The sequence below is a fragment of the Pleurodeles waltl genome, chromosome 3_1 (assembly GCF_031143425.1).
Source record: "Pleurodeles waltl isolate 20211129_DDA chromosome 3_1, aPleWal1.hap1.20221129, whole genome shotgun sequence".
NCBI lineage: Eukaryota > Metazoa > Chordata > Amphibia > Caudata > Salamandridae > Pleurodeles > Pleurodeles waltl.
This window is the reverse complement of record NC_090440.1, coordinates 1854701847-1854727746: the sequence shown is the minus strand read 5'-3', so window position 1 is coordinate 1854727746 and position 25900 is coordinate 1854701847. Positions and strand designations below refer to the sequence as shown.

General features: G+C 46.3%; 1 protein-coding gene across 1 annotated transcript in view; it reads right to left on the bottom strand.

The window, feature by feature from the left end:
* The window catches only part of PTH2R (parathyroid hormone 2 receptor), a 1094265-nt gene that overhangs the window by 866814 nt on the left and 201551 nt on the right, over positions 1-25900 (bottom strand). The window contains exon 2 of the mRNA XM_069221390.1: positions 8054-8156. Within this exon, the coding sequence (XP_069077491.1) occupies positions 8054-8156 (103 nt within the window). The remainder of the gene's footprint in view (positions 1-8053; positions 8157-25900) is intronic.

The window sequence follows — 25900 nt, the reverse complement described above, 5'->3', positions numbered from 1 at the left end:
GTATGTCCCAACCAACTTTCAATGGTGTACTATAAGAAGTCCTTTCCTTAATTCTGGAACACATCAACAGCTATGTCCAGTTTCACCGACAATAGGATTTGGCCACTGAGAAGGGAAAATTTGAAGCTTTGGATGGACTACCACTTATGGTTGAAGCAAAAGAAGGCACACATATTGACTCGGTGCCACCACAGGCAAGGGAACAGGTCTACTGCAACCGGAATAACTTCCATCCAATCAATGGGCAAGTTGCCTGCGTACCGGATTTGTTCATCCCAAGTGTGTGTGCCCACTTTCCTGGGCCAATACATGATTTATTTGTACTGTGGAACAGCACCATACCCCTACAAATGTCACAACTTGGACTTGAGAGGGCCTGACTTGTTGGTAGATACAATATGACTTGAGGATCTTTTGCCTGAACCCTAGTTTAGAAAGGGACAATGGCTTGCTTTGACATTGATCTTTTGATGCGTTGCTTCCATGTAGGAGAGTCAGCGTATCTGAACCGACCATGAATATTGGCACCGCTGTGGAATCAATCAATGCCAGGAGAAGTCTGCTTCATTGAGGCCTATAGAAAAACAAGGAGGCCAGTGGAGTGGGCGTTTGGGCTGCTCGAGGCCAGGTTTAGATGCCTGGACAAGACTGGTGGAACATTCCTCTAGTCACCTGATAAGATATGCCAAATCATGGTTGCCTGCTGCATGCTCCACAACATCATCCTGCTATGTAACATTCCAGTAATTGCAGATGAGGAAGACCATGAAGAGCCACCAGGTAAGGATGTTGAAATGCCCAATGAAGATGACAGTGGTGAAGAAGGAAATGACCTATGTCAAGATGTCATTGACCACTTCGTCATCTGAGTGTGAGTTTCATATTTTCATATTTTAATCTCCAATGTCAGTACAACATGTGACATAGGGAAAATATCAGTCTGCAATGGTGATTTGGTAGGAATGGAACGTTGGGGAAAGTCCAAGGCAAAGATGTTAGTGGATCTGAGTTTCTCCACACCGATTCTGTGTTTGGTGCCATAGATTAACTTTGCTTGTGCTAAGTATATGTGTGCTTCTAGCCTGTTATTTGATTCAAATTTGTTACGTGGAATCATTAATTATCCTTAGAAGTGCCTGACCCATTGGGCTAGTCACAGCTCCACAGCTACTCCACAGCCGTCCTGCCTGCCGTTGACAGCTCCACCCACATTCCTGAGTCTGATTGTGACGCTCTGCCCACATTCCTGGGCCTGACTGTGACAGTTCTGCTCGCATTCCTAAGCCTGATTGCAACAGCTCCATCCACATTCCTGAACCTGATTGCATCTGCTGATGCCGCTGGTGATGCCTCCTTCATTCCACTGCCACTCTTGCCCTCTGGACTTCCTGGCTTCCACCCCGGCCCTTCCCACTTCCCGGGACATATAATGGAGACCGCAGTGTGGCCATGCAGCGGACACGCCAAATGCGTGCCAAAGGCAAGCCTTTCTGTGGCTGTCCATGCCTGAACCATGACCAGCGCCAGGACCCCTGCTCCTCTCACGCCCCACCACTACACCACCAAGGAGCTCTAGGCCCTGAACTTTAGACACCCCATCAACAGCTGCTTCATAGCCTTCCCACTCTTAACCAAAGGACACTTCACCTGCCTACACTGCCATTTCTCCTGGAACGCAGGCCCACCTTTGCACACTAACGCTCACACTGCACTCACACAACAGACTACGAACAACCAAGCACCACTCCAGAGCATCCTACTAAAAACCCACTCCTTATGCAAACATGCCATGGAAATCTGGGACACCATCCCCAGCCACGACCTGGACGTCACCTTCATCACTGAAAGATGGCTAACACCCTCCTCAAACCCTGACATCACCACTGCCACCCCTGATGGCTAGAAGATGATACACTGAGACTCCACCAAACAAACATGACAGAGGCATCGCGATCATCTTCAAAGAAACCATCCAAAGCACCCTCACCAACAACAACACAATTCCCCTCATTGAGCACCTCAAATTCCGACTTCAGATCGATGTCAACACCATGATGTGGTGCAACTTGCATACAGACCTCTGGGACCACACCTAGCCTTTTGCGACACCATTCCCAACCTCATCCCCTCCTTCACTATTGATTCCCTCTACTATGCCCTAATTGGTGATCTCAATTTATACTTTACCGTCCCCAACAAAACCAACTTCACTTCCCTCATAGAGAACCTCAGCTACATCAGCCTCAACCAAATGGTCACCAAACCAACACTCAAAGCCAGACACATACTGGACGCCATCTTCACTCACAGCAACAGAGGAGAAAGAAAGTCATGACACTTCAGTGTACTTGAAGAGGAGACACAAAGTCATGGAAATGCCCCTGAAGAGGCTCTGAAGAAATAAAACACACAACATACCCTACAGAAGAAATAAAGAAAAGCTTGACCCTTCATTTCATTAACGTAACGTAAAGAAAAAGCTGAAAAAATCAAAACCATGTGAAGTGCATTATAAAATCACTCCATCCAATCATACCTGGTGGACAATTGAATTAAATATTAAAAGTTATAATGAGTTTTTCTGGATTCAGAAGAGCAGGTTTTAAATACATTCAAGTACTGTCAAGGGATCATCAAGTTTTTGGTTAAGCACATTTGAAGATGCTAATGAAGCAGGTGAGTGAACCCAGACATCAGAAAAATATTACTGCAAAATGAGGAAATGTTATACACATTTGAATACCTGGTTGGGTTGGACACAGGGCCTGGTCAAGCAGAGCTGTTGGTATTGCTGGTTGGCTACAAGGGTGTGTGCCAAGTCTATCAGGTGGATAAACCTTTTTCTGATGGCTGAGCACTGAGTGGGTGGGCTGCAAGAATTGGCCTTTGGGTATGCCCATTTAGAGGATGGGATAGAAGGTTAGTCCATGTTAGCCATTGGCTAAATTCTCTGTGAGGCATGGCATTCCATCCTTTCATAAGGCGCATATTCACATACAATGTTTTTCAATTCAGCACATGGAATATCATGGCGATATCTACCCTAAAGCTATTTTTGCTTTTGTCATTTTTTTTGACTGATGAGGGTCTGGCAGCTTCCTTAACCATAAGGTTTTGTGAAAACCATGAACTGGCTTGGTGTTTGGGGTAATTCATTTTCAGTGTTTTCCCTTCCTTGGTAGTGGCTAGTTGGGTCATGCCTCCCAGCCCTAGGACAGGGAGTGAGGAAAATGTTTTCACATTTTAGTTTGCCTTATATTGTGCATTACATGTTCAAGCAATATTTTTCTGTATTTTGTCTTAAAGGTTTTCTTCTGAAATTGTCAGACATACTCTCAAGTGTGGTACCTTTCTTATTGAGAGAAATGTAGGAATATAAAAAATATGAACTTTTTTATTCTCCAATAACTTTATCTCATTTTCTTCTCTTTTGACTTCCACATGTAAGCCAGTGTGCAAGAAAGAACACATTATACACTGCCCTCTGAATCAAATGACAGTACTGGTGAACCCAGATTCCGAGACATCCAAATAATCATCATTCCTAAAGTCAGTAACTAGGGCATATTACAAAAATGCACAGGTTTATTTTAAAATATTCATTTATTATATTTTACCACATGAACTGATAGATTATAGATACACTATCAAATATCTTTATGAGCTGCTGATCATTGTTGGCTCTGGGTATCACATGTTTTCAGACAACCAACAAACATAACAAAGTTCTGAAAAAAAGAAGGGTCTGATGGATGTAAACGTATAGAACTTGTGTAATTTGGCCTTTTAGTCTGAAAATTACGGACGAGAACATTGTCATCTATTTCTATTTTTTCGTTTTTTAAAATTAATTCCAATGACTATTTACTTTGGGAAAACCATAAATGGTCTACAACAATGGCCCGTGCCTAAATTTGGATTTGGCTACTTTTCAGAAAAGCAGTTTTCCAGGTTCACCCATGGGCTTTTAGCCCAAACTGCAAGTAGATAGGGACCGCACAAAAGGAAACACCACAAAATGTTACTACCACTAAAAAAGGGCAAACCCTGTGCTAAAACCTTTTGTTTATGCCATTTAAAAGCATGAAAAATCGACAACCCCTGAAGCCCTCTCGAGTGCCCAGCATTGGGAAAAATAGGACACACATGTTGTAGGAAAGTACCATCTTGCCTGGCATGTTACCCCCAATTTCACTGTATGTATATTTGTTTTTGCCCATGTGGCACTGGGATCCTACTAGGCAGGACCCCAGTGCTCATAATGTATGCCCCGTATGACTTCCCTGTGTGGTGCCTAACTGTATCACTGAGGCTCTGCTAACCAGAACCTCAGTGTTTATGCTCTCTCTGCTTTCTGAAATTGTCACTGCAGGCTAGTGACTCATTTTACCAATTCTCATTGGCACACTGGAACACCCATATAATTCCCTTGTATATGGTACCTAGGTACCCAGGGTATTGGGGTTGCAGGAGATCCCTATGGGCTACAGCATTTCTTTTGCCACCCATAGGGAGCTCAGACAATTCTTACACAGGACTGCCACGGCAGCCTGTGTGAAATAACGTCCACGTTATTTCACAGCCATTTTTCACTGCACAGAAGTAACTTATAAGTCACCTATATGTCTAACCCTCACTTGGTGAAGGTTAGGTGCCAAGTTACTTAGTGTGTGGGCACCCTGGCACTAGCCAAGGTGCCCCCACATTGTTCAGGGCAAATTCCCCGAACTTTGTGAGTGTGGGGACACCATTACACGTGTGCACTACACATTGGTCACTACCTATGTGTAGCATCACAATGGTAACTCCGAACATGGCCATGTAACATGCCTAAGATCATGGAATTGTCACCCCAATATCATTCTGGCAATTCCATGATCCCCTGGGTCTCTAGCACAGAACCCGTGTACTGCCAAACTGCTTTTCTGGGGTTTCCCCTGCAGCTGCTGCTGCTGCCAACCCCTCAGACAGGTTTCTGCCCCCCTGGGGTCTGGGCAGCCCTGGCCCAGGAAGGCAGAACAAAGGATTTCCTTTGAGAGAGGGTGTTACACCCTCTCCCTTTGCAAATAGGTGTGAAGGGCTGGGGAGGAGTAGTCTCCCACAGCCTCTGGAAATGTTTTGATGGGCACAGATGGTGCCCATCTCTACATAAGCCAGTCTACACCGATTCAGGGACCCCCCCAGCCCTGCTCTGGCACAAAACTGGACAAAGGAAAGGGGAGTGACCACTCCCCTGACCAGTACCTCCCATGGGAGGTGCCCAGAGCTCCTCCAGTGTGCCCCAGACCTCTGCCATCTTGGATTCAGAGGTGTTGGGGCACAATGGACTGCTCTGAGTGGCCAGTGCCAGCAGGTGACATCAGAGACCCCTCCTGATAGGTGCTTACCTCTTTCAGTAGCCAAGCCTCCTTTCTTAGTAGCCAGACCTCCTTTTCTGGCTATTTGGGGTCTCTCCTCTGGGCTATTCCACAGATAATGAATGCAAAAGCTCACCAGAGTTCCTCTGCACATCCCTCTTCGACTTCTGCCAAGAATCGACCGCTGACTGCTCCAGGACGCCTGCAAAACGGCAACAAAGTAGCAAGACCACTACAAACAACATTGTAGCACCTCATCCTGCCGGCTTTCTCGACTGTTTCCAGGTGGTGCATGCTCTGAGGGCTGTTTGCCTTCACCCTGCACTGGAAGCCAAGAAGAAATCTCCTGTGGGTCGACGGAATCTTCCCCCTGCTAACGCAGGCACCAAACGTCTGCATCACTGGAACACAGGAGCTGGGTCCAAGTGTCTCCCACATTCCAGTGGCCCTTCTGTCCAAATTTGGTGGAGGTAAGTCCTTGCCTCCCCATGTCAGACAGTGATCCTGTGTACTGCGTAATCTGCAGCTGCTCTGGCTTCTGTGCACTTTTCCAAGGATTCCTTTGTGCACAGCCTAGCCTGGGTCCGCTCCTCTCCGTCCGACGTCGTGGGACCCTCCTTTGTGACTCTGAGTCGACCAATGTCCTCAGATCTTCTAGGTGCCTGCTCCGATACTTTTGCGGGTGCTGCCTGCTTCTGTGGGGGCTCTCTGAGTTGCTGAGCGTCCCCTCTGTCTCCTCCTCCAAGGGACGACATCCTGGTCCTTCCTGGTCCCCAGCAGCACCCAAAATCCTCAACCATGACTCTTGCAGCTAGCAAGGCTTGTTTGCAGTATTTCTGCCTGGAAACACTTTTGCAACCTCCAGCACGCCGTGGGACATCTTCCATCCAAAGGAGAAGTTCCTAGCCCTTTTCGGTGTTGTTGCAGAATCTTCAGCTTCTTCCACCCAGAGGCAGCCCTTTTGCACCTTCATCCGGGGTTTGGTGGGCTCCTGCCTCCGCTGGACACTTGTGTGACTCTTGGACTTGGTCCCCTTCCTTTTCAGGTCCTCAGTTCCAGGAATCCGTCTTCAGTGTTTTGCTAGTGCTTGTGGTTCTTGCAGAATCCCCTATCACGACTATTGTGTTTTTCTGGGGTAGTAGGGTAACTTTACTCCTACTTTGCAGGTGGGGTGGGGTATTTTGGACACCCTTACTGTTTTCTCACAGACCCAGCAACCCTCTACAACCTCCCATAGGCCTGGGGTCCATTTGTGATTCGCATTCCACTTTTTGGAGTATATGGTTTGTGTTTCCCCTAGGCCTATGTCTACCTATTGCATCCTATTGTGATTCTACATTGTTTGCACTACTTTTCCTACTGTTACTTACCTGTTTTGGGTTTGTGTAAATATACTTTGTGTATATTACTTACCTCCTAAATGAGGGTATCCTCTGAGATAAAGCCTATGCTGCTAGAAACACCTCTATTCAACTAATAAGGGATAACTGGACCTGGCACAAGGTGTAAGTACCACAAGGTACCCACTATAAGCCAGGCCAACCTCCTACATATGTGGCTTGGGTTCCTTTTGTGGAGTCATGTTTGAACGCATGAAAGCTTGAGCTCCACGTGCATCAAACATAAAAATAAAGACTCAGCATTGGGGTTTGGTTGGGGGGTAGGGGCGCTTAGTGGAAAGCTTCAGCAGCTAAGGGGTCAAATAAACACATAGGTCCTCATTACAACCCTGGCGGTCTTCGTCGGTTTCACCGCCAACAGGCTGGCGGTGCAATCCTTGGCATTACGACGGCGGTGGAAGCGCCGCGGTCGCACCGCAGGGACCTGTGGTTTACCGCCACGTTTGTCCCAGTGGTTTACCGCCACGTAGGTCCCGGTGGTTTACCGCCACGTTGGACATGGTGGTTTACTGCCACGTTGGTCCCAGCAGTTGTAATCCTCCAGGACAGCGCTGCCCAGGGGATTACGAGTCCCCCTCCCGCCAGCCTGCATAGCAGACAGTGAAAAGCGCAACGGGTGCAGCTGGACCCGTCGCAGTGCTGCAACACTGCCGGCTCCATTTGGAGCCGGCTACCGTGTTGCGGCCGACATCCCCATCGGCCCTGCGTGGATCTCGTAATGGCCACAGTTCGTGTCCGGCCTCATTGGCGGCCGCACAGCAGTTACAACTTGCCGCCCGCCAATGTTGTAATGAGGGCCATAATTACCTGAGTAGATTGAAAGAAATAATGAAGAATTGTGTTCACATAAGGTGAGCTGAGGTGCGCAAAAGAAGAGCAAACATATTGTAAAAGGTATCTTAGGAATAGACCAAAATACCTGTAACAGAAGAAGAATATATGTGCAGCAGAATTAAAATCAAGCTGCACAAAACAATTCTTAATAAATAACGAGAACCGTTGAGAAGCAAATATGGTTACCAGTGTCAAGGTATTTATCAATTCTATCTTGGCACTTTAAAATGTTGGATAAAAACATATTTTTGCTCTAAAATTGCATTTTGCAATAGCAGTGCAGGTTAGCAGGAAGAATGCATTACTCACAGATTTATTCAAAACTTAATTTTATATTGCCTGACTTGGATTAGTACAGGACATTAAGGAGGTACGTGCATTCACCTTGCTTTCCATCAGCTTTTCCATCTACATGTTCTCCAACTACATATGTCATAAGGTTATTAAAAACAAAAGCAATACCTCCTTCCTGCATCTGTGTTGTGATGTTGAATTCGCACTGCTCTTTGGCTTCCAAAAGAAGAAAAATCTGTTCTTCAGTTGTGATCGTGCCATCTGAATCAACCTGAAATTAAGAAAGTAGATGTAAAACACATTATCTACTGTTTCAGTTCATTGCCTTGATTTGGTATCTTTGATGAGCAGCAATGCCATCTACTGCAATTAGCAAGAAATGTACCACTATGTTTGTTCATTACCTCTACGTCCATATTCCTCATCCCAGTCCTAAACCAATGAGTTAGTGCCCAAACCACGAAAGGGAACAAACAAGAAATGCTCACTAGTCCAACCCACCCTCCAGCTAAGGCATTTAAACACATACCTTACCTCAGCACTTTCTGTTTTGTTTCCTATCTTCGCCAGAACTTGCAGAAGACACTGAGGTGGATGCCAGGCTTCTCACCTCCAATTTGTTGCAGGGTAACCCCCGTGTAGGGCTCCTGGGGACCCAGAAACCTTCGTAGGGGCGCCAGGCAACATCAGGATTTAATGTGGGCTACTGGTGATGCCCTGTATACAGGCGGTAAGTAGCCCTGATGTCAGGGCAGGAATGGGTCCTCCTGTGGTTCCCTCTTCACCGCCAGGGGTGGGGGACGGGCAGCATTGCTGAACAGGGCTATTCAATTGCTCCGCTCTCGAGGTCCACTCAGTTGTACATGTTGAATAGTCTCCTTTTTGACCTGCTGTGGTGCTCCTTTCTTGTTCCGCTGGTAGGGGCAAATGGTGGAGTGCTTGTCTGTGGGGTGCCAAGTCCTGTTTAGATGTGACCCATCCCTGTAGTAGTGCACGGTATGGTAGATGCCTTCAATGTGCATGTACATTCTTGTGGTCACCCTGCGGCTGTTGATTCCTTGTTAGGGGAATTGCGGTGAGCGGCTGAAGAGTTCACACAGGCACACACTTCATAAATATGTGGAACTCTAACTTCTTTTGTCTTCCTCTGCAGGTACACAGTTGGTGGAGGGTCCTGTTTGTGAAAATTGGTAAACATACTGCCAAACAAAGGCATTGTTCCACTCCTTCCTGGCTTCAACATCTTATTCTTTGCTGTTGCTGTCCCCTTCTCCGCCTCCTTTCAAGAAGAAACGATTGGGAAAGGAGGATAAATTGAGACAGATTATTGTAAAGACTGTCTTCTCTGAAGAAACATAAGAAGACTTCTCATGTTTCAAGGGAACATGAGCTTTACTCTGATATTTCTAGTTTCTCTTCTTCTGATGAATCTACACAAGGTTCCCTGGACCATAGGGGCAAATATATTTCATAGGACATGTTGCCTGAATTGCTGACCCATCACTTACAGAGGGACTGTTTTTCCACAATTTCAAGAAACTGCCCAGTGTGGCTTTACCCATTCCTCAGTTTGTAATGGATGTTTTGTTGAATGAATGGACAGATCCTGAGCGTACTGCAATGCCTCGCTTTAATGCAAAACTTTCCTCTTTAGAGGAGATGGAGGAAAACCTTCCTGAGACTGTCCACATGGATTTCATTGTCACTAGTCTGGTGTGCAGGCTATCAATGAAAGTGGATTCTTCTGTGAAGAAGGGTTATGCAGGGACATATCTGGCTTTGTGTGCTGGTGTGTATGGGGCCTATTTGGCAAAGTCTTTTTTATCTGACTTTAAGACACTTTTCTAAACTATGAAAGATGGTGGCCAGTGCCCTGACCTCTTGGAGTCTATGGAGAGCACAGTCAGAGTTCCTGTCAGACATTGCCTTTGTTTTAGTGAGGGTTCCGGCTCTGTCCTGTGGAGCCCCCATTGCTGCCAGGCAGAATTGTTTTTTGAAGGTTTGGAAAACTAGTGTTGCAAAGTGATCTATGTTGCCATCTATGCCCTTTACGGGGTCTCATCTGTTTGGTTGTGAACAGGAGGAGAAGTTGTGTAAATTTTCAAGGAACTAAATCATTCTTTCTCCTTTAGGAAGTATCAGCATGCTAAGCCTTCCTTTGTTGTGTCCTCCTCCAAGTCATTTCATCAGCCTTCTCACAGGCAACAGCCCTCTCTGGGGAGCCAAACAATTCCAGGAAAGGGCTTTCAGGGGAAGTTTCAGAAGAAACCATGCACTGCACCTGGACATACAGCTGTCCTGACTTTGCCGCCCACAGGCCCCCTGGTGGACCACTTGTGGTTGGTGGGAGACTCCGTCTGTTCGGGACAGTTGGAGTCTCATGACATCTGACCGATGGGTACTGAACTTTCTGGATAACAATTATAGGACAGCATTCTTGATCTATTTATCTCCTTCAGGAACTGTTGTGACTCCTTTCCCACAGGACCCAGTGAAACACTTAACTTTGCTATCAGGGATCCAGTTCTTCCTTGAGAAAAAGGCCATTGTTCCAGTTCCGACTGCCCAGAGGTGGGCAGAGGTATACTCAACCATTTTTCTGGTACTGAAGGTGACAGGGTGTTTCTGCAAAGTGATCAATCTCAAATCACTAAACAGGTTTGTCTGGAAGATAAGTTTCACGATTGAAAACCTGCAGCATATCATTCTGTTGGGTTATGTCATGTCCATGCTGGATCTTCAGGGTATGTACCTTCATATCCCTATAGCTCTGGAGTTTTAGAAGTTTCTGTGGTTTGTGGTAACGGGTCATCAGTGGCAATATTGTGTCCTCCCCTTCGGTCTTTGATTCTGAACAAGAGGATTTACAAAGGTGGTGGCTCAATGGTGTCTCATCCAAATCCCCCCTGAAATTTCCTTCTTCCCCTACCTGGACGACTGGCTCCTTCTGGCTCCATTGGTTCCAGTAATACAGCAGCATCTAACGCTGACCATTCATATGCTAGATGCTCATGGCTCTCGCTTGAATTTTCCAATATGCATCTTCCAGCCAGAGACTCTGAAACTGTTTGTTGGAGCGAAGTTCAACACAACCTGAGTTTTCATCATCCCTGGACTTGAGAGACTGCTCAGGGGTGTTTTGTCTGATTTGCAGGAGGTTCGGCTGTCCCCGGCTAGATCTCTTTGCCTCCAGGGTGAACTCGCTACTGCCCCCATTGTGTTCCAGGAGTCTGGAGGAGGAAGCTTGGGGCATGGATGCCCTGTCAATCAAGTGGCTCCAGGGGCTCCTCTATGCATTCTTTCGCTCATTCAATAGTTTTTGATGGAAGCCCAGCAGGACTGAGCACAAGTGATGGAAGTCCTTCCCTTTTGGACACAGAGATCTTGGCTCACTTTGCTGCAGAGCCTGGATGTTCATCCTCCTTGGATTCTGCTGAAGGTCCCCTCTCCCTTGAGGTTCTTGGGCCCGTGCCTACCTGTTCTCTTACCCATTGCAGTTTAGATGTTGAACTGTGGACTTGCTGAGGCAAGGTTTGCCAGCTCATATTATTTTATTGGTACAGGGTACGTGTATGAACCCTACACTGTCCTCTTATTCTAAGCATTGGGCTAATTTTGATTCTTGGTGTTCCGTTCATGATCTTTCATCTGTTTTCTCTTCAGTCTCTGCTATCCTGCAATGTTTTGTAGATGGCTTTGAGAAAAGTTGTGCACCTTCCACCCTGAATAATCAATGGGCTGCTATCCAGGCATTTTTTGACCCTGTCTCTGTCTGATTCTGCTGAAACTCTGGTGTCTAGGCTGTTTTGCACCTTCTTTCTGTCTGGACCTTTGGTGAAATATTCTGTCACTCTGCGGTATCGTTCCTTTGTTTTTCATTCTCTGCAGTCTGCATCCTTTAAGCCTTTGTCCTTAGTGGATCAGAAATATCTTCCTTAGAAGGTTACTTTTTTGGTAGCTATTAAATCTTCTAGGCAATTGGGTGAATTGACTGCTCTATGTTGTTCTCCAGTTCTTTTTACCATGTTTGGAGGATACTGTGGCACTAAGACTTTATTCTTATGGTTACTTCCAAATTCCATTCTTCACAAGAACTTGTATTCCCTTGTCTTTGTCCTTCTCCTCCTTAGGAATGTTTTATGCACACACTTGATGTGAAATGTGCCTTATCTATATATGTGAACAGAAATGCAGCTTTTAGGACAATTGGCAGTCTTTTTGTGACTTTTGGTCTTGTAGGCTGTTGGAAAGCGGCCTCTAAGTTGATCCTTGGTTGCTGGATAAAAGGTGTTTTCCTTGGCTTATCAGGCTGCTGGGTTGCCTTGCCCTCTGGCTATCCAGGCATGTTCAACTAGGGATCTTTCTGCCTCTTGGGCTCCGTTTCAGGGTGTTCCCTTGGAGGACATTTGCAATGCTGGTATCTCGTCTTCTGAATTCACATTCATCTAACATTATCACCTAAACTGTGCACAACCTTCCCACCTGAATTTTGGTAGAGAAGTCTTGCATGCAGTGGATGGGTCTGCCACTGTTTGACCTATGTGTTTTATTTGTTTCAGTATACCACTGCATCTTACACTTGTCTGTGTAGTGTGGTCTTTTGGTGCTGGATTTTGCATTCACAAAGGCCTATCCTTGGAGTTGTGCTTTGGTATGCTTTATTGGTTTAAGACTGGGTCAAGTACGAGGGATGTAGAGGTAATGACCTGATTATTTACCAGTAATCCTTATTACTACTAGTCCTACTTGTCCTAGACCCAGTCCTAATTTCTACCCACAATCCTTTATCAGGTCTTTGTGGGGCTTGGTATGTCACAAAGTGCTGTGGTAAGGTATGATGTGTTTAAATGCTTTAGCTGGAGGTTGGGTGGGGCTAGGGAACACTCACTGCTTTGTTTTCTATCTTAGATTGGGCACTAATACATTGGTTTAGGAGTGGGTTGAGTACAAGTAGGACTAAGAGAAATGAGGTTTACCAGTAAATATCCAACGTATTATGTTTCTATTTCTCAACAAATCTTTGTCCAAAATCAAAGGTGAGACCACTAGTGAACCAATTAAGAGGTGGAAGGCAAACTCCGCATATGCAATTACTGTTACAACACCCCTTAATTGTGTTCCTTTTCCAAGTGGTTTAAACCACACACTTGCCACCTACTCCAACTTGGTATCAAATGTATGAGTGATATTCTGTGTGGGGTAAGGGTGGAGGGAGCGGCTTACACAGAGTAAGTGAATGAAAGGAAATAATGCTTATGACATGGGGAACAATGCATGTTATCCCTTTGCCACAAGAAAAGGTTGGTCTGGGCTGGGTTCCCATTTCTGGCTTCTGTTGCTACCTAAGCTTCAAGTGATTTTACTGCCTGACTTTTCCGGTTGCTCAAATAGGGTCTGGTGTTCCCAAACTTGGTGATTTCAGCTGCAACACCAAGCCCCATACTATTGTGCTACGCAGAATTACACGCTGGTGGTGATCTGGCCTTAAAGGACAGCCACTTATGACTTGGGTCCATGTGAGACTTTAATTCAAAGTTCTAGGAAATTCGTGCAAAAGCAAACAGTTTTATTATGTTAGAAATCGGGTCTTTGGTTGGCAGTCAGGTTACCCCCTGTCCAAGCAAGTCACACTAGTCAGGGTAAAGGAGAATCACCCTCAGTTAATCCCCACTCACTCCCCTTGGTAGCTTGAAACAAGCAGGCAGGCTTAACTTCAGAAGCAAGGTGTAAAGTATTTGTACCAACACACACAGTAACTCAGTGAAAACAATACAAAATGATACAAGACAGGTTTAGAAAAATAGGTAATATTTATCTAAACAAAACAAGACCAAAACGATAAAAATCTGACATACACAAGTCAGGTTATGAATTTTAAAAGAAAAAGAGCCTTAAATCCTTCGAAAACAGTGAGAACGCTGTTAGCGCACATAAGAACCTGGGTACCGTCAAAATGAAGCTGCACTGGTGAGTGTGCATTGGAAAAGACCAGCGATGCATCGCTTTCTCACTTGTAAGGGAGAACGTGCGTCGTTCCTACTCCGGTCGGATCGGTGTGCGTCATTTCTTCTTTCCCGCAAGAGAGAGATGCATCGATTCTGAATGGGCACATCAGGTCCGGGCAGGCTTTGCGTTGATTTATCGCACTGAGCGATGTTGCGTTGAAGCCCGGTCACATGGTGTCAAGAAACCGCGCTACGTGGGGGCTTGCGTCATTAACAGCAGCCACTGCGGGTGTTGTGCAATGTTTTGCCAGCTACGTTGCGTCAGTCTCCCAGCCACGATGCAGGTGGAGCATCTATTTTAGCCACAAGGCCGGTGGTGTGTCATTTATCAGCTGCGAGGTGGGTGGTGCATCAAAAGTTTCCCTGCACAGCGGTCTTTGCGTAGATTTCTGTCCTTTTCCACAAGCTTCACCTTTCAAGGGCCCAGAGACAGGTTAGGGTACCACTTGGCAGGGCAGGATTCTCTGCAGAAAGCCAAAGTGCTCATCCTTTTGTGTTGCTAATGTTCTAGTTCTACGCTTTCCTGACTCCAGTTGGATCTCTCTGTCCATACTCTCAGGGCACACCAAGCTAACTCATGAACCATTGTTATATACAGATACCATCTGTTCAGCACCTAACTACCACCATGGCCAACACAGTGGTGTGGCCCACTCTATCCCCGGGGAGTGACTCCTGTCCCCACCCCAGGGACAACTCTGTCCTCCAGGACAGCAAGCCACAATAGCCACTGACAGCTGTCGGGGATGAGAGTCAGGCCCCAGGCCGTTCAAGGCTCTCCAATCACTGTGAGTTGGGGGCAGTGGCCCCGGGTGCCTGGCACCCTTTGACCACTCACCCTTCCACTAGGGAAGGGATGACAGCCTGACACTGGACCTACCCTCTAGGGCTCTGTACCCTCCCCCTAGAAGCGGTACCCCCAGAGTCCAGAATTGTCAGGCTGTTTATGGAAGCAGTCCTGCACAATTCTCCCACCAGTGCAGGGATGTTAACCTGCAACTAGTCTTCCAAACTGGGGCCTGTACCTTGAGGTTGGACCAGGACCAGGGGCAAAGCTTCCCTCCCCCTACCCTCCCTTCTGGGGTCCTGCACCCCCCCACTAGAAGTGACCCCACCAGAATCCAATGTGGTAGGGGCACTGTTAGCAGTAGCCCCTCCTTCCAGGTCAGGGGGGACACCCTGAACCTGGCCCTTCAATCCAGGGTCTGTACCCTTAGATTGAACTGGGGTCAGGGGTAAGTCTTTCCCTCCCCTGTCCCCACTCCTAGGGTTTTGCACCCCCCACCATGGGGAGTACTCCTAAAAGTCACACTGGGGGGGTCGATTGGGCCAACTGCAGCCCCCAATCACCCCCGAGTTTACCCTTTGCACCTGATCCTCCAGTCAAGGGTTTGTACCCTCAGACTGGACCATTGCCTGACAATCCAGGACTTCCTGGGGAGCACATCTACCCAGCCACAAGGGAAACACTTTCCCTCAGGGCCACATGAGAGTCTGGCTGGTGCTGGTCTCCTGACCTCTGCCCACCAGGCAGAGCCTGGTCCCCCCAGCCCAGAAATGGTATCACCAATGTCATTCCTGGGGGGCTCTGACCTCAGAGCTAACCGCTGACCCTTCAGGTCCTCCATTGGGCCCCACAACCCCCTCTCAACCCTCTGTCTGGACTTCTGCACCCCCTCACTAGGAATGGTACTGCCAGACACCAGAACTGGTGGGACGTGGGTTAAAGCCACCCCCTAAGTTCTCCTGACATTATGGAGTCTCCCTCAGCAGAAGGCCCTATGGTACAGGCTAGTCTCTCCTCCTGGCGTTCACTCATGGAACCCTCCAGACCCTGGGGCTGGATCTCGGGAACCCTGGGACTCAGCCCACCCCCATTCCATCTCCTTTGAGACAGGACATGGGATCCTTCACCCATCCCACTACACTGGGACCTACCTGGGACACTACAAGCATTTCCCAACTCACCTGGTTGGAAAATACCTAAGCCACTCCCTTCACCAGCACCCCCCAAATGCCTCTTCAGACTCTCTGGTACTCAACCAGAGTACTGCCTCCAGTGCAAGTTCCCTGGGGTCATATAACTCACTCTCCACCTTGTGTTGCATAGCTCTGGAAAACAGGGACTGGACATATGCTCTCCAGCAATTACATCACACAGACCCGCACATGAATTAACCAAACTACCCTTTACCCAACCACCCAGTGACTCAGCCTGAACAAGTACACCACATCACCCTCCTGAGACTCCTGAGATAGCACGTGATTGTCCATGAAACTCAACCCCTACTCCTCTGGAATGTCTCCACACTCTACAACCAGGACCTCTACCTGGGGTGAACCCCTCACCCTTTCACTCTCACCTAGAGCCAGTAGAGTGTCCTTCCCGCTACAAGGAATAAGACTCCCTATGCCAGTTCCCAAATTCACCTAAGGGACCCTGCGCACCACTGGAGCTAACCCATACCTCTGAACCTCCTGGTGTGTGCAAATGCCCTCCTTCAAGTTGGGCACCAAGTCTCTGGGCCTGTGCACTTCTTCATCAGCACTGAACATAAGATTTTTGCTGCCACCATCTGAACTGGACTCTCCTGGCTTCCAGCTTCAGCTCTTCACAGCTCAGCTTGTGTGCTGCAAACATTTCTTTTCCCAGGGCTAAGGCTCTCTCTGCTCAGTCCTCTCAAGGTCTTCATCTAGCTCTATCAGACTCTGCTCTTGAGCTAGGAGACATTCCTCTCTTTCTGTTCTCCTCTCAGGGCCACAGCCCTCCTCCTCTGAGTAATCCTCCTCGTCATAACCATCTGATATGTTTGCTTACCAGCACTTCATCTCATAGTGGAACAGGGCTGTCTCAAGAACCAACTTTTGGGACCTTCTCTTTGCAACCAGCCCTCTTTCCTTTCAGAAAACGTCTAGCTCCCTCTTTGAATAGATCTCCAAGTGCCATAAGTTGACATCCATTCTGAAAAGGCTTTACAGGTGCAACCAAAAACCACCAGAGTCCAAGTATCAACAATGTATCCAGGAGGACACCAGAGAACAAAAAGGAAAAACTGTATGTGGTCACATAATGGTCTGCACTGAAAATAGTAGTGTACACTTAATCACTGTATGTCAAGTACAAACACAAGTCCAATCCTCACCGATGATCACCAATGTTAGAAATGGGGTCTTTGGTTGGCAGTCAGATTACCCCCTGTCCAAGCAAAGACCCTAACACTAGTCAGGGTAAAGGAGAATCACCCTCAGTTAATCCCCACTCAACCCCTTTGGTAGCTTGGCACGAGCAGGCAGGCAGGCTTAGCTTCAGAAGCAAGGTGTAAAGTATCTGTACTAACACACACAGTATCTCAGTGAAAACTCTACAAAATGATACAACACAGGTTTAGAAAAATAGATAATATTTATCTAAACAAAACAAGTTATGAATTATAAAAGAAAAAGAGTCTTAAATCCTTATAAAAGGGTGAGAACGCTGTTAGCGCACAGAAATATCTGGGTTGTGTCAAAATAAAGCTGCACAGGCGAGTGTGCATCGGAAAAGGTCAGTTATGCGTTGACTTCTCACTGGCCAGCGAGACCATACATTGTTCCTCCTCCGGTCAGGTCATTTCTTCTCTCCCGTAAGAGAGCGAAGCGTCAATTCTGGACGGACACCTCGGGTCCGGGCAGGCTTTGCATTGATTTTCCACGCCAAGCGATGTTGCATTAAAATCCGGTCGCACGGTGACAAAAAAACGTGCCACGTGGGGGCTTGAGTCATTAACAGCAGCTGCTACGGGAGTTGCACGTTGTTTCTTCAACAGCTTTGCATTAATCTCCCTGCCACAATGGAGGTGCAGCATACATTTAAACCGCAAGGCTGGTGGCACGTCGTTTATCAGTCGCGAGGCAGGTGGTACATTGAAAGATTCCCCGCACAGTGGTCTTTGCGTGGATTTCTGTCCCTTTCCACCAGCTTCACCTTTCAAAGGCCCAGAGACAGGTTAGGGCACCACTTGGTAGGGCAGGACTCTCAGCAGAAAGTCCAAGTGCTGGCAGAGAGAAGTATTTGTTGTCCCTGAGACTTCAACAACTGGAGTTTAAGCCCTTGGAGATTCTTCCCAAGTGGGCAGTGATACAAAAGTCTTCTCTCAGACAGAAGCAGCTACTGCAGGCCAATCCAGCAAAGCACAGTCACAGGCAAAGGGGCCGTACTCCTCCTCCAGCTCTTATCCTTGGCAGAGGTTCCTCTTGATTCCAGAAGCAATCTGATTTTCAGGGGATTTGGGTCTCTTCTTATACCCCTTTCTGTCGTTGAAATAGGCCTACTTCAAAGAGAAGTCTCTGTTGTTTTCAAGATCCTGCCTTGCCCAGGCCAGGCCCCAGACACACACCAGGGGGTTGGAGACTGCATTATGTGAGGGCAGGCACAGCCCTTTCACGGGTAAGTGACCACTCCTCCCCTCCGCCCAGATGGCCCATCAGGAAATGCAGGCTACACCCCAGCTCACTTTGTGTCACTCTCTAGAGGAGAGGTGCAAACAGCCCAAATGTCAAACTGACTCAGACAGGGAATCCACAAACAAGCAGAGTGTTGGACTTTTTTGCTTATGCAGGGTCATCCCCGATCTTTTTGCCTCCTGCCTCCTATTTCTTCTGACCTGTTGCTGTTGGCTTTTGAACTCTTGAGCACTTTACCACTGCTAACCAGTGCTAAAGTGCGTATGCTCTCTTTGTAAATTGCATTGTTGATTGATTCATCCATGATTGGCATATTTGATTTACTAGTAAAGTGCACTAGAAATGCCCAGGGCCTGTAAATCAAATGCTACTAGTGGGCCTGCAGCACTGGTTTTGCCACCCACATACATAGCTCTGTAATCATGTCTCAGACCTGCCACTGCAGTGTCTGTGTGTGCAGTTGTAAACTGTAAATTGGACTTGGCAAGTGTACCCACTTGCCAGGCCTAAACCTTCCTTTTTCCTATAGGTCAGACACCCCTTAGTTAGGCACTAGGTATCCCCAAGGGCAGGGTGCAGTGTATGGTTAAGGTAGGACATATAGGGGGTCATTCCGACCCTGGCGGTCATGGACCGCCAGGGCCGGGGTTGGAGGATGCACCGCCAACAGGCTGGCGGTGCATCAAGGGAAATGGTCAGAAAAGGGAAACCGGCGGTTTCCCGCCGCTTTTCCCCTGCCCCTGTGAATCCTCCAAAGCGGCGCTGCAAGCAGCGCCGCCATGGGGATTCCGACCCCCTTCCCGCCAGCCTGGTTCTGGCGGTTTTCACCGCCAGAACCAGGCTGGCGGGAACGGGTGTCGTGGGGCCCATGGGGGCCCCTGCAGTGCCCATGCCAATGGCATGGGCACTGCAGGGGCCCCCTAACAGGGCCCCACATTGCTAGGCAGACACTGAAAATCAGACACTGAAAATCGCGACGGGTGCAACTGCACCCGTCGCACACCAGCAACTCCGCCGGCTCCATTCGGAGCCGGCTTCCTCGTTGCTGGTGCTTTCCCGCTGGGCTGGCGGGTGGCCTTTTGGCGGTCGCCCGCCAGCCCAGCGGGAAAGTCAGAATGACCGCCGCGGTCTTTTGACCGCGGTACGGTCTTCTGGCGGTTCCCGCCAGGCGGGCGGCTTCCGCCGCCGGCGGGGGTCAGAATGACCCCCTTAGTGATGTGTTTTATATGTCCCGACAGTGAAATATTGCTAAATTTGTTTTTCACTGTTGCAAGGCCTGTCCCTCTCATAGGTTAATATGGGAGCTACTGATTAAAGTGTAGATTCCCTTTGGGATTGGATGGACATGTGGAGTTTGGGGTCTCTGAGCTCACAATTTTTAGTGAAGTTGATTTTACAATTGTGTGTTTGAAAATGGCACTTTTAGAAAGTGACCATTTTCTTGCTTATACCATTTCTGTTACTCTGCCTGTTTGTGGATTCCTTGTCTGGGTCAGTTTGACAGTTGGGCTGGTTGCACCTCTCACTAGACAGTGACACAAAGGGAGCTGGGGTTTAGTCTGCATTTCCTGATGAGCCATCTGTGCTAGGAGGAAGGGAGGAGTGGTAACTCACACCCGAAAGGGCTGTGCCTGCCCTTACACATTGCAGTCTCCAACCCCCTGGTGTGTGTCTGGGGTCTGGCCTGGGCAAGCTAAGATTTCACAAACAAGAGAGACTTTGCTTTGAAGTAGGCCTACTTCAAAGGGCAAAAAGGGCAAAATGGGTATAAGAAGGGCACCCAAAACCACAGACTTTAGAACACTTCTGGAAACCAAGAGGAACCTCTGCCTGGAGAAGAGGTGAAGAAGAAGAGCTGCCCTGCCTGTGACTGTGCTTTGTGGAGATATCCTGCAGTTGCTGCTTCTGCCTGTGCTAGAGGACTAAGACTGGACTTTGTGTGCCTTACATCTGGTGAAGAACCCTGCAAGGGCTGATTTAGAGCTTGCCTCCTGTTATTTGAAGTCTCAGGGACAGCAAAGACTTACCCTGCCAGCACCTGGAGCCTCTGCTGAGACTCCTACTGTGCCAAGTGGTGCCCACCCAGTTCCTGGGACCCTGAAAGGAGAAGCTGGCAGCCCAAGAGTGAGAAATCCATGCACCGACTGCCATGCAGGGAAAAGATCAACGCAATTCCAATCTGTGGCTGAAAAATCAATTTGCCACTGGCTTTGTGGTTGAAAATGGACACTCGCCTGCAACGCGACTGGAAGATCGACACCCTCAGCAGGAGAAACGACGTGCAGCATCGCTGACGGAGACCGGTGAGAACGCATTCCGAACTGCGTGGTTTCTGGATCATAGTGCAGCAGGATTTCTGACGCAAACACTGCTGGGCATGTAAAAACTACGCAAGACATGCCCGGACCCGAGAGTGCTGACCAGATCGACACATCACTCTCCTGCGGAGAGAAGAAACAAAGCACAACGACCCGACTGATGGAGAAACGACGCAAGGTCTTGCTTATGAGTGATATCGACACATCGCAAGCCCTTTTTGATTCACACTCACCCGTGCAGGTTATTTTTTATGCTCCCAAGGTACATTTTCACGCTAACAGCGTTAGCTTTGTGTTTAAGATTACATGAAGACTCTTTTTGCATTTTTATTGATAACTTGACTTGTGTACTGTGGATTTTTGTCGCTTTGGTCTTGTTTTGTTTACATAAATATTCTCAATTTTTTTAAACCTGTGTTGTGTCATTTTGTAGTGTTTTCATTAAGTTACTGTGTGTGTTGGTAGAAATACTTTACACCTAGCACTCTGGAGTTAAGCCTCCCTCTTCGTGCCAAGCTACCAAGGGGGTAAGCGTGAGGGTAAGCAGGGGTTAGCTGAGGGTGATTCTCTTTTACCATGACTAGTGTGAGGGTCCTTGCTTGGACAGGGGTTAACCTGACTGCCAATCAAAGACCCAATTTCTAACAGAGACAGCAGATACTGAGACAGCATCTGAGGGATAGGACAATGGTGCAGACTCTGGGAGCATTTTTTTAGTCAGAGGAGTCCCATTCGATAACTCCTCTTCTAGTAATTATGAGGGAGGTGATGAGGACAGTCCTGCTGTCCCTTCGCAAGCACAGTCAGTAAAATAGACAATTCGTGACAATTAGATTTCTTTCATGGAATGTTAAAGGTTTGGGATCCCCAATAAAGAGTCAAAGAGTTTTAACTCATATTTTAAAATTGAAAGCTGATATTGCCTTGTTACAAGATACTCATAAAACAAGTGCTGAGGTGGCCAAACTTAAAAGACAATGGGTGGGTCATGTTTTTGCCTCTCCGGGTACGGGGAAAAGAAATGGGGTTACTATTTTTCTCAAGAGTCTGATGAGCAGGGTAGATGGGTTATAGCTTCAATGAATATATTTATAAAGTATCTTTAACTATATTTAATGTTTATGGTCCAACCCAACCTAATAAATCTTTTTAGAATGAAATATTAGCTAAGTTAATGACCCTTTCAGATGATTATTTAATTTTTGGAGGAGATTGCAATATGGTTATGGATCCCTTCCTTGACCGTAAATCTAACTCTAGATTTGTTCCATCCACTATCTCTCCCTCTTTCTCACTTCACAGAGGAGTTTGTCAGGGATGTCCGCTATCACCGCTTCTGTTTGTTCTTGCATTGGAACCCTTTTCATTGAAACATAAGGCTAATTCAAATTTATATGGTTTCTGGTTCGGAGAGGGACAGATACAATTTTCAGCTTATGCTGATGATATCTTACTTTTTATGTCAAATCCAAAATCCTCACTTCCTTCTTTTCTTTCTGAGGTAGAACATTTTGCTTCTATTGCAGGGTATAAGTTAAATAAAGAAAAGTGTGAAATTCTCCCTTTAAATAAATGTTGCCTTCCGGATGACTTTAAATCTTCCAATTTTCACTGGAACAAGGACAAAATTAAATATCTTGGTCCATGGTTTAAACCTTCATTTCGGGATACAATTTCTTGTAACTTCTTGCAATTATTCTCTAGCCTCGATTCTCTTGTATCTAAATGGATCCCTTTATTTCTATCCTGGTAGGGTAGATTAGATTCTCTAAGGATGACGTTACTTCCTATCATTCTCTTCTATTTATCACATATTCCAATTAATATTCCAAATAATTAGTTCAAGAGGTTGAACTCTATTTTAACTAAATTCTTTTGGAATAATAAGAGATCCAGAATGCTCTCCAAAAATTGAGGAAACCTAAAATTCACAGAGGAGTTAATTTTCCGAATCTTCTCTCTTATCATATGGCTTTTTCTCTTAAGCAGGCTTCCTGTTTATTGAACGAAGATGTTTCTACTTTTTTACCTTTATGGGTTAAGGTTGAAAAGACCTTTGTTGCTCCTTTCATGTTTCCGGAAGTATTAACTCTGTCAAAAAAACCTTCATCTATTTCCCTCCCAATTTTGAAAAATTCATGCAGAATTGAGCAACCTATTTTTGCTTCATATGACGGAGACAGAGTGCAATTTCTGAATTCGTCAATCTGGTACAACAAACCCATCAAGTTGAATAATAAAATCATTTACTGGAAATTGTGGCATTTGAAGGGGTTGAAATAGGTTTACCAACTTTTTGACAGTGATTCCCCTCTTTCTTTTGAGCAAGCACGTTTTTTTTTCCCCTTCCATCCTGTTTTAATAAAAAATATGATGACCTAATACATATAAATACTTCTTATCAATCTTTCTGAGTTCAGCAAGCACCATTAGTTCATTCTTCTCCAAATAAGAACTTGTTGCACCAGTCTGCCTCAGCTTCTAGTATTTACCAAACAATTACAGCTCTTCCTGCAGATAGACCTAAATCAGCAATAGAAATACAATGGGAAAAAGATTTGGCTATTCCACTTTCACCCTCACTATGGAATAAAGTGTGGATTAAAATACGAAAGACCTCAAGAGCAGCTAATGCAATTCAAACTTTATTCTTTATATATAATAGACTATTAATTGCACCTTCATCTTTACATAAAATGAATTTTAACCTTTCACTCTGTTGTTGGTCTTGTAGTGAACCGGTTTCAGATCTTAAACACATGCTCTTTGAGTGCTCAAACACTTTTCAATTTTGGGTTAAGGTTTGGAATAATATTATTTTTAAAACTCAAATCTCCTTAACTTTTGCAAATATATTTTTAGGCAGCCTTGACACCGACTGGTCACATTTTCCCAAAAACTCTATTGTAATTTTAGATTTATTGTTGGCTGTTGCTTTTCAACAAATTACGAAAACTTGGAAGGACTCCTCTCAATTATCCTTTCAGGCTTGGTGGTACGGTATCTGTTCTAACTATCGGTTGGATAGAGCTTATGTTTACCCTGTGTCCCTGGGTATTAAAAGAGACATGTTATGGTTACCTATTATAAATTACCTAAACTCTTTGGCTTACTCTTCATGTAATAATTTTCCTAGGAATGAGGTTTCTAAACCACCAGGAATTGTTTCTCTTTACTTTTTATTGTACTTATCCTACTGTTTATAACTTTTTCTACTGATATATTTAATATGTGAATGTATATTTTGCGATTTTAGGTATTAATATATGCATTATGCTTCTCATAATGTACCTTTTAGGAAATTGAACTGTTACTGTTTTCTTTTCTCTCTAGCTATCAACTGTATTTATATCTTTTGAATATTGTATGAATCTTCAATAAACTTTCTATTTCAAACTTAAAAAAGAGAATCACAAGGCCCGTGGGAGGGCGCACGACTGAGAAGATTCAGTGCAGGTTCAAGGGGGAACAGTTCACGTTTGGGGGTACAGTTCAGCATCCATGGCAGGCTCTCCGATGGGATAACTCCTGGCCTAGGGGACTGGGAGCAGCACAGAGTACAAGGTGTCCAAAGCAAAATTTAGGGGAACAGTACAGGATTCCTGGTGAGCAGTACAGGGCTCATTGAAGGATATGGCCTATTTTAACAGGGGTCGAATGAAAGTGCTAATAGGCACTCACAGTGTCTCGTTACTGGTTTCTTATTACCGATGCTTACAACATCATCTCAGTAGAGGATAGGAGCATGGTGCCCCTTTCAGCTGTTATTGAACCGTGAAAGATTACTGAGACCTAAATCACCAATCTTCATAGAGTTACTTTTTATTGACCTTTGAACGAACAAATACATCCCAGACTAAAACAATTTTTTTTTTTTAAAGTTACATGATAGCGAAATGAGGCACTCCGAATCTGTAGCAAAACCATACACTACTTATAAAACACAAAAATGCAAACTAAGCACAAGAATTTAAGAACAAAAACTTTGAAAACAGTTTAGATATTAATTTGCGTGTCAATGACATCCATTTTAACTGCAAAGACCACATAGGCCCTCATTACAACCTTAGCGGTCGGACGAGGCTGATCACCAAAGTTGTACCACCAGACGGCCGCCCATACAGCCGGAAACCCACCGGGCGCATTTGGACATCCCCACTGGGCCGGCGGGCGGAAACAGAGTTTCCGCCCGCCGGCCCAGTGGGGATGTTGGGCTTAACATTGCAGCCAGCTCCTAAGGGAGCCGACGGCAATGTGGCGGTTCGGTGGGTGCCACAGCACCCGTCGCGCTCTTCACTGTCGGCCAGGCAGACAGTGAAAATCGTGACGGGGCTATGCCTGGGGGTCCCTGCAGTGCCCAGGGCCCCGCCACTCCCCTTCCCGCCAGCCTTTCCATGGCCATCTGTACCGCCATGGACAGGCTGGCGGGAAGGGGAGTCATAATCCCCAGGGCAGCGCTGCCCTGGCGGATTGTAACCGCCGGGACAATCATGGCGGTGTGACCGTGGCGGTAAAAATATGGCGAATTGTACTACTAGCCTGTTGGCGGTACGATCGCCACTTCAACCCTGGCGGTCTTTGACCGCCAGTGTTGTAATGATGGCCATAGTGTTTTCCCCAGACCTACAATGTGATAGTAGCAGGAAATACTTTCCTGCAACCAGTGAGCCGAGTAAGGTGGATCTATGCCCAGCCAGCTGCAGTTGGAAAACAAATAGACGGTAGACAGTTGTGAAAATAAGCAACAGTGCCTTACACTCACTTGACATTCTAACATCACATGCATCACCAAATCTTGTGCAAGCAATAGAGTTAACAACGCGATAACAACATTTGTGCCAAAGAGTAGAATGACCAAGCGAATAAATTTAACTCAGTAATTTGAAATAACTCTGCAATCAGCCAATATGCGGGATGAATCTATCTTTCTACTGTCTAAGACATTGTGCATGAAGAAACGGCTTGCAGAACTCGCCAGTACAGTATGCCTGCAGTGCAACGTATTTTAGAAATGGTATGAAGAATTTGAATATTCACATTAGCTGGTTAAAAATCCTGCACCACGTCCAGTGGGACTCGTGCTGCAACTTTTTTTTTTAATCTATGGTGAAGTTTAAAATTTTAGACCAGTTATAAGCAACCTTCCAAAGACTAGACAATGTAATATGGAATAAAATACTGAAACGAAGATCAAAGCAATGACAACATTGACAGCCAATTTGGTTTCATTAGGAACTGACATGATAAAT